Source organism: Otolemur garnettii, unplaced genomic scaffold (genome assembly GCF_000181295.1).
Source record: "Otolemur garnettii isolate 467f Iridium unplaced genomic scaffold, OtoGar3 scaffold00007, whole genome shotgun sequence".
Classification (NCBI taxonomy): domain Eukaryota; kingdom Metazoa; phylum Chordata; class Mammalia; order Primates; family Galagidae; genus Otolemur; species Otolemur garnettii.
In genome coordinates this window covers 7,807,744-7,817,599 of record NW_003852402.1, presented here as the reverse complement: position 1 = coordinate 7,817,599, position 9,856 = coordinate 7,807,744, and the positions used below count along the sequence as shown (strand labels likewise).

Below are 9,856 nucleotides of genomic sequence, written 5' to 3'. Positions count from 1 at the left end.
TTTTTTTTTTTTTGCAGAAATTGACAAGCTAATTCTAAAATCATGGAAAATTACAAAGGTAAGAATAGCCAAGACAAGTTTGAAAAGAAAAAAAAAAAAGGGCAAAGATAGACCTGTCCTGATCCTACAGTGGCTCACACCTATAATCTTAGGACTCTGGGAGGCTGGAGGAGGGGGAGATCACTTGAGCTCAGGAGTCTGAGACCAGCCTGAACAAGAGTGAGACCCCCATCTCTACAAAAGAAAAAAAGAATAAGGGAACAAACATTTTTTGTAAGGAGAGACCTTTGCCAGGCACAGTGGCTCACTCCTGTAATCCTAGCACTCTGGGAGGCCGAGGCAGGTGGATTGCTTGAGTTCAAGAGTTCAAGACCAGCCTGAGCAAAAGTGAGATCGCATCTCTACTAAAAACAGAAAAACTGAGGCAAAAGGATCGCTTAAGCCCAAGAGTTGGAGGTTGTTGTGAGCTATGATGCCACAGCACTCTACCCAGGGCAACAGCTTGAAACTCTGTCCAAAATAACAATAATAATGATAATAATAATAATAATAGGCTCGGCACCCACAGCACAGCGGTTACAGTGCCAGCCATATACACTGAAGCTAGCAGGTTCAAACCCGGCCTGGGCCAGCCAGGTTGCCAGCCAATGACAACTACAACCAAAAATAGCCAGGCATTGTGGCAGGCACCTGTAGTCTACTTGGGGGGCTGAGGCAAGAGAATCACTTACGTCCAAGAGTTTAAGATTGCTGTGAGTTATGACGCCACGGCACTCTACCTAGGGTGACAGCTTGAGATGGTATCTCAAAATAAAATAATAAATAAATAGAGACCATTCCTAACAGATAGCAAGACTAATTATTAAGCAATAGTTACTAAAATGAGGTAGTACTGACAGAGATAAAAAAACTAATGAAAGAGAATAGAGAGCCTAAAACCTAACTCATGCACATATAGAAATAATATAGTTGGCATTAAAGATCAGTACAAAAAGTGGAACTATTCAATAAATGATAATAGATTCAATTAGAAGAAAATATAGAATATCTTGAATAACTCAGAGGGAAAATAAATACTGAAAAGTAAACACATGTTGCTGAAGTAACACAAGTTGCTGAAGAATACATATTATATAGTTTTCTCTCATACACAGTAGAACCTCCATAGTTGATCACCTCACTACAATGACCATCTCCTTAAGCTGACCTAATTTTCATAGACCAGACATGCACTACATGTCTGTATCAGTATAGCAGGTGTAGATCCCTCTGTTGACCAGTTTGTTACCATCCCTTAAGTGGTCAACTTACAGAAAGAGGTTCTACTATATACGTATTTGGGTTAAAACATGAGAAACAATATTATGAGTCAGGTGGTACTTTAGTACATATTTACAGTATTATTCTTTATAATAACCTTTTTTCAATTCTTAAATATAACATAACGAATTTTTTTTTTTTTTTCAGTTTTTGACCAGGGCTGGGTTTGAACCTGCCACTTCCAGCATATGGAGCCCATACTCTACTCCTTTGAGCCACAGGCGCCACTCAATTTTTTTTTTTTAAGATGGCGTCTCACTCTTGCTCAGCCTGGTCTCAAACTCCTGAACTCAAGCTATCCACCTACTTCGGCCTCCCAGAGCATTAGGATTACAGGTGTGAGCCACCGTACCTGGCCATAAATTACCAACTTTTCTAATCAAAAAAGTCTGAGGTATGAATAAATGATTTGTAAATGGTACTAAATGTAGCTTAATAGGCTGAAGTAAATAAACACTAGGAATGGGGGAATGATAAGAAGCTAAAGAAAGAGACTAGATCCTATGAAACATGCCAAGGAATAGGGCAATCTCTGAAAAGTATGAAGCTCAATGTTCTAAAAGATTACTCTGACAAGATATACTGGAAGGCTCGGCGCCTATAGCTCAACCGGCTAAGGCGCCAGCCACGTACACCTAAGGTGGTGGGTTCGAATCCCCAGCCCGGACCCGCCAAACAACTATGATGGCTGCAACCAAAAAAAAAAAAAAAAAATAGCCGGGGGTTGTGGCGGGCGCCTGTGGTCCCAGCTACTTGGGAGGCGGAGGCAGGAGACTCGCTTGAGCCCAGGAGTTGGAGGTTGCTGTGAGCTGTAATGCCACGGCACTCTGCCCAGGGGGACAGCTTGAGGCTCTGTCTCAAAAAAAAAAAAAAAAAAAAAAGATATACTGGAAGGGTATTTCTTCATTAAGACAGGGGCTTGTTTACCATTTAATCCATATTCTTAGTATAGTTTATAACACATTACTGCTAATGAGTATATATATCAAACTAATTTAGGGAAGGAATGGGGTGGGGGAAGCAGAGAAGTAGGAAGATAAATGAGAAAGAAATTATAGTAACCCAGGCAGAAAATGTTGGGCTTATAATGATCACTTAAACTTACTGCTATTTCTCTATTTTATAAGAAATATTAATAAGAAACTTTCAAGAGACAGAAAATAAAGGATCTATAATACATATATTATAAACATGAAGACCCTGGTTCAAATTAGGCAATGTAAACATTTCATATGTGCTTACCATTCTTCCGCTCACTCAGTGGAGGCAAATTGGGATTTCTGCCAGGGTGGAGGCCTAGTGTCAGCTCGGGCTGCAGGGAGAGCTCCTGCAGTTCATTGGCAACAGCTTCACTCTGAGGACTGGGTGCCGCCGACAGGGACACGAGCACTGGTTCATCATCATTTTCGCCAGCCCCTCCTCCGTCCAGCCCATTCACAGCAATGACGGAAGGGGGCAGGCACACTACACTGGAGAAATCCACTTTGGCTTTCGTGATGGCAACCTGGAAATGGAAGAAGAGACAAAAGTTAGGTGGTACCATGAAGAAACTATTCCACTTAGCATATGCCAAATACTAATATTAAAATTACATACATGGCAAACTACTTTTTCTTTTTTTTGAGAGAGTCTCACTATGTCGCCATCAGCAGAGTGCTGCAGCATCAGAGTTCACAGCAACCTCAAACTCTTGGGCTTAAGCGATTCTCTTGCCTCAGCATCCCAAGTAGCTGGGACTACAGGTGCCCACTACAACACCTTGCTATTTTTGGTTGCAGTTGTCATTGTTGCTTAGCAGGCCCAGGCCGGGCTCGAACCCTCCAGTCTCAGTGTATGTGGCCAGTGCCCTATTCTCTGAGCTACGGATACCAAGCCTAATTTTTCTATTTTTAGTAGAGTCAAGGTCTCGCTCTTGCTCAGGCTGGTCTCATACTCTTTGAGCTCAAGAGATCCTCTAGCCTGAGCCTCTCAGGGTGCTAGGATTTAAGCATGAGCCAACACCCTCAGCCATATAAAAGGTTTTTAACCAAATAGGAAAACCCCATCATTTCAGACTCAACAGATATCTGTGATGTCTGAACTTGTGAGACTAATTTTATGCTACATGGCAGGGGATGGGGGTGAGAAGAGTAGAAGTAAAGAGTGGTAGTAATTTAACTGTATTCACCACATCAAGAAAAAGACAACCTTATAATGTATAGTTTTTTTACACAATTGCAAAGGAGATAACAGTCAAATTTTAATAATTAAATTAATTATTTCTCACCTCAAATGAGTCATTCATTAAAAATGGACTGAAAACAATGGGTGGTGCCTGTGGCTCAAGGAGTAGGGTGCTGGCCCCATATACTGGAGGTGGCGGGTTCAAACCTGGCCCCAGCCAAAAACTGCAAAAAAAAAAGGCCTGAAAACTAATTAACAAATATAGTTTCAGTTTTACAAGACAAAAAAGTTCTGGAGTTCTGTTGTACAACATGAATATGTTAACACTACTGAAATGTGCATTGAAATGTGGTCAAGAGATAAATTTAATGTTGTATATTTTTAACCACAATAATTAAAATATGGTCTAGCAAAAAATAATTTACTACGTTAACTCATTATTCACTGAGCAAGAATAAAACCATATATATATATATTTTTTTTTTAAAGAGCTGGAGGTCTCATTATGTTGCCAAGGCTGGTTTCAATCAATCATCCCACCTCAGTCTCCCAAGTAGCTGGGAGCTGATACTACAGGCATGGGCTACCACACTCAGCTATATTCTTTAAAATATTCTTTAATTTATTTTTCACTAATTCAGAACCACCTTCCTCCTATTACTGCTGGGTTACTATTCTTCACTGATCCATCACATAGAATCATGATTTTTCTGGTGAAGCATGAAGATTTAACTGCATCAGTTTTTGATTCCGGTATGCACTTAGTGCATATAACCAGTATTTCATACATTTTTAATAGATTACAGATTACAGAAAGGAACCATGATTGTGCCTAACACTGCACCTCCCCCCCCAAAAAAGCACGGCTCAGCATCTCGTAGCTCAGTAGCTGGGGCACATACACCAAGGCTGGCGGGTTCAAACTCGGCCCAAGCCTGCCAGACAATGATAACTGCAATAGCCAGGTGCCGTGACAGGTGCCTGTAGTCCCAGCTACTTGGGAGGCTGAGGCAAGAGAATCACTTAAGCCCAAGAGTTTCAGGTTGCTGTGAGCTGTGATGCCACAGCACTCTACTGAGGGTGATATAATAATACTCCTCTGTCTCAAAAAAAAAAAAAAAGGCAATTTAAAAAATTGCTTTACGGGCTCAGCGCCTGTGACTCAAGCGGCTAAGGCACTAGCCACATACACCTAAGCTGGCAGGTTTGAATGGCTGCAACCAAAAAATAGCTGGGTGTTGTGGCAGGTGCCTGTAATCCCAGCTACTTGGGAGGCGGAGGCAGGAGACTTGCTTGAGCCCAGGAGTTGGAGGTTGCTGTGAGCTGTGATGCCACAGCACTCTACCCAGAGCGACAGCCTCAAGTTGTCTCCAAAAAAAAAAAAAAATTGCTTTAGGAAGTGTTTTATTCAGATTTTAACAGCTTAGTAATTAAGTTCCATATTTACAGAATCAGTAAGAGCTTGAAGAGGTCACTTAAAATTTACACACACATGCACTTTACCACATATTTGTATTGGGTAAATTATATGCTATGGTAGTATTTGTTAATTTAGGAACTTCAAAAGTTTCAAGACATATCCTTTAAAAACACCAGTATTAAACTATATTACAATAACACTCTTCCATAGGGCATGGGTGGAGATAGCAATGGATGAAACAAGTGGCAGAATATTGTTAACTCCGGGAGCTGGGTATCAGGTATATGGAAATTCATATACTCATTTTCTCTACATTTGTGTATATCTGATAACTTTCTCACAATATTTTCATAAAATAAGGCTTTCATTGAACAAAGAGAAAACTTGGTGAGACATAAAGCAGAGTTCCTTAACCTTGACCTTAAGAAATAGACCAGAAGTCCAAAGCAAGCACTGATGAAAAAAATTTTAGCATAAAATATACTCATTAGAAAGATTTATTTCTCCAGCAAACACTCTACTTTCTACTCATTTTGAAACAGCCACAGGAGAAAATCTTATAAACTATGCAACATTGAGAAAAGATCTAAAAATGCTGAGGTATAGCTATTACAAATTAAGTCCCTTATTTATTGTAAAACTTGCATCATATTTTAGTGTTATAAATTTATAATTCTATTGAGTATATGATCAAACATTCTTGTTCATCAAAGGATCACTAACTCTAATTTCTGGGCTGCTGATTCACATCGATCAATAGCAGACAGAGTAAAAACAGCATTGGGGCAGGGTCATCTCCCACAACCCATCTGTTTCCCTCTCTTGCTGGCCTGATTCTGCCTCATTTTTTCTCTACCCCACCCCCTTTTGGGCTGTATGGCTTCTGCTGGTGCTGAGCAACATATGTAACCAGAAGCAATAGCACAAAATGTGTGAGAGAAATGAAAGAGTTCACACAACTACTGGTAACTCCAAAAAGTAAGAAGTACCAGGAGTCTCACTTTATGGCCCTTGGTAGAGTGCTGTGGCATCACACAGTTCACAGCAACCTCAAACTCCTGGGCTTAGGCGATTCTCTTGCCTCAGCCTCCCAAGTACAGGTGCTCGCCACAACGCCTGGCTATTTTTTGGTTGCAGTTTGGCCGGGACCAGGTTCGAACCCACCACCCTCCGCATATGGGGCCAGTGCCCTACCCACTGAGCCATAGGAGCCACCCTCAGGATTCTTTATCATGACCCATGACAAAGAGACAGTTTCATGCAACCAAATGATACAGTTCTTCTGAAAAAAATTTTTCTGTATAAAAATTGTTTTAAATCAATTAATGAACCTTATAGCTGGATAGATTTTTATCTTCCTTGATTTATTTTCTTTTTTTTTTTTTTTTTTTTTTGAGAAAGAGCCTCAAGCTGTCCCCCTGGGTAGAGTGCTATGGCATTACAGCTCACAGCAACCTCCAACTCCTGGGCTCAAGCGAGTCTCCTGCCTCCGCCTCCCAAGTAGCTGGGACCACAGGCGCCCGCCACAACGCCCGGCTAATTTTTGGTTGCAGCCGTCATTGTTGTTTTGGCGGGTCCGGGCTGGGGATTCGAATCCGCCACCTTAGGTGTACGTGGCTGGCGCCTTAGCCGGTTGAGCTATAGGCGCTGAGCCCCTTGATTTATTTTCAACATAGTAGATAAACCACATCTTGGCAAATGTGTGTGTGTGTGTGTGTGTGTGTATATACACATACATATATATATAATTTGACATGAAAGAATTCAAATCAACTGAATATTTCCTGAGAGCTTACTATACATTATCTAGGTTCTGCCCAAGGGCCTACAGTACAAGACAAGGAAAATATCAAGTCTTGACCAACTAACTGCCCTTGCCTCTGTCACTACCACCACCATCACCTTCAGCTTAACTACAAAGACTTCTAAAGATGGCAAATACAGGCTCGGCGCCTGTGGCTCAAGCGGCTAAGGCGCCAGCCACATACACCTAAGGTGGTGGGTTCGAATCCCCAGCCCGGGCCTGCCAAACAACAATGATGGCTGCAACCAAAAGATGGCCAGGTGTTGTGGCGGGCACCTGTGGTCCCAGCTACTTGGGAGGCTGAGGCAGGAGACTCGCTTGAGCCCAGGAGTTGGAGGTTGCTGTGAGCGTGATGCCATGGCACTCTACCCAGGGGGATAGCTTGAGGCTCCGTCTCAGAAAAAAAAATACAAGGCCTTCTTGTTCCCTCTGCATTCCAGAAATCATCTGAAAACAAGTAGTAAAAGAAACAAAAATATATAACAAAACAATGGAAAGTACATGGAAGAGTGGTGAAGCAGATTAAACATGAATGCAAATTCCCTGACACTTCTCCCTCTCACTGATGGGTGGGGTCTATTTCCCCTTCCCTTAAATCTGAGCTGGCCTCTGCTTTGACCAATGGAGTACAGTAAAAGTGCTGATATGCCAGTTCTGGGTCTAGAGTTACAGAGAATCGGCAGCTTCTACCTTGGTCTCTTGGAGCCCTGAGCCCCCTGTAAGAAGTCCACCTACCCTGCCTAATGTATCATAGGAGGAGGTCTCACGTCTACACAGAAAGGCAGGGGGGTCCAACCTGAGCCTAGCCTTCCAAAAAGGTGTCAGGAATATGAGCAAACCCATCCGGAACACTCCAGACAAGCCTAGTCACTTGCTAAATGTCCAGCAAATGACCTCAATTAACACTGATGTTAACCTGCACCCAGATTAACATCATATGGAGAAGAATAATCCCCAAGCTGAGCTCTGCCCTAACTCCTCACTCACAAAATTGTGATAAATAAGTGGCATCAAACCTCTCAAAAGGAACATTGGAAACTACATGATAGTGGGATAATATCTTCAAATTCTAAGAAAAACAGTATTTTCAAACTAGATTGCTTAGATAGCCTAACAACTATCATTCAAGTGTGAGGCATTCCAAGTGATAAAACATTTTACTTCCCAAGTAATCTTGTCAGGAAGCTATTCCACCACAACTAGGGAATAAACAAAAAAGACATGGGATCCAGGTAACAAGAGCTCCAACACAGGAGAGAAAGAAATACAATTCCCAGGATGAAGGTGAAGACAAATACTAGGACAACTACTCAACAGCAGGCGGAGAAAGCCAGGAGTCCAGATTAGAGCAGGAGGATAAGATGCACAGGGGAAAATCTCTGTGGGAGGAAACCAGACAAGTCATCTAACAGGTTTAACCATGTAGAAAACTGTATTTGAGACCACCAAAGAGTGTGGGAAGAATGAGGATGGCAAAAATTTTAATACAGGTTATTATCAACTCCAGAAAAACAAAAAGTCATTAAAGAAAAATTAAGGTAAATAAAATCATAAAATAATATTTGACTAAATAGTAAATAATACTTATACATTTATAATAATGTCAACATCATATATAGATTTAACCAAAAATTATAATATAACCTGAATGAGAAGATAGCAGAAAAGGAGTTATGAGATAACTTAATTTTCTTCCACTATTAATAGGTAGTTAATTGGTGAGGTTTAAAACTGCTGGATCAAGAAACCAAAGTATATACATACAGCAGAACCTCTGTAAGCTGACCACCCAAGGACTGTAACAAACTGGTCAACATACAGAGGTGGTCAACACAAGGAAGTAGGCATACTGTGCTGATACATGCATTTGACATGTCTGGTCTATGAAAATTATGTCAGCTTGAGAAGGTGGGAGGTGGTTAATTATGGAGGTTCTACTATATTTAGAAATATGAACGTGAATAACAGAAGAAACTTGAGTTTCTTTTTTTTTTTTCACTTTGTCACCCTCAGTAGAGTGCCATGGCATCACAGCTCAGATTCGAGGGATTCTCTTACCTCAGCCTCCTGAGTAGCTGAGACTACAGGCGCCCATCACAATGTCTGGTTACTTTTTTTTTTTTTTTTTAGAGAAGGGGTTTTGCTCTGGCTCAGCCTGGTCTCGAACCAGTGAGCTCAGGCGATCCACACACCTCGGCCACCCAGAGTAGGATTACAGGTGCGAGCCACCGCACCTAGCCAAAACTTGGGTTTAAAGTAGGTTGCCTGAAAGTAGTAAGACTGCAGGGTGGGCAGACTTATAGATATCTATATAATTCTCAGCTAATCAAGGAACCACTGTTAACAGATAAGCTGATGGCCCGTAAATTACCTGGCCTTTGCTCATTTGAGTTAGTTCCTCCTGATTATTCTACAGGGAAAAAAGAGTCATCCAAGTTTCTCTTTTTCCTCCAACAAAATGGATGATAGTAACAATACAACACTGCCTCTTCAGGAGAAACATAGTATCTGTTAATTTACTATGTATATGTGAATTAATCTCACAGCCACATCACATACACAAAATCAACATAAATACAGGAAAAAAAGAGGGTTCTGTCACAGGTTGGTATCTGTGTTTAAACAGAAATACACAGAAGATCAGAAAAAGGTTCCTGAAAGAGACAATATTTGACAACGCTCTCTTTAAAAAAGGTAAGATTGACAGGATTCATGTATTTTTCATTCATTCTTTCAATAAATATTTACTGAGCTGAGCACAGTGGCTCACATCTGTGATCCTAGCACTTGGGAGGCCGAGGTGGGTGGATTGCTTGAGCTCAGGAGTCAAGACTAGGCTGAGCAACAGCAAGACCCCATCTCTAAAAAATAGCCAGGTGTCGGCTCGGCACCTGTGGCTCAAGTAGCTAAGGCGCCAGCCACGTACACCCAAGATGGCGGGTTTGAATCCAGCCCGGGCCCACAAACAACAATGACAGCTGCAACCAAAAAATAGCTAGGCGTTGTGGCGGACACCTGTGGTCCTAGCTACTTGGGAGGCTGAAGCAGGAGACTCGCTTGAGCCCAGGAGTTGGAGGTTGCTGTGAGCTGAGATGCCACAGCACTCTACCCAGGAGGACAGCTTGAGGCTCCTGTCTCAAAAAAAAAAA

The 9,856-nt window shown here is 41.6% G+C and overlaps 1 protein-coding gene across 1 annotated transcript in view; it reads right to left on the bottom strand.

The window, feature by feature from the left end:
• MKL1 (megakaryoblastic leukemia (translocation) 1) overlaps positions 1 to 9,856 on the bottom strand; it is a 201,630-nt gene that overhangs the window by 132,432 nt on the left and 59,342 nt on the right. Inside the window, exon 3 of the mRNA XM_023509405.1 lies at positions 2,563 to 2,824. Within this exon, the coding sequence (XP_023365173.1) occupies positions 2,563 to 2,824 (262 nt within the window). The remainder of the gene's footprint in view (positions 1 to 2,562; positions 2,825 to 9,856) is intronic.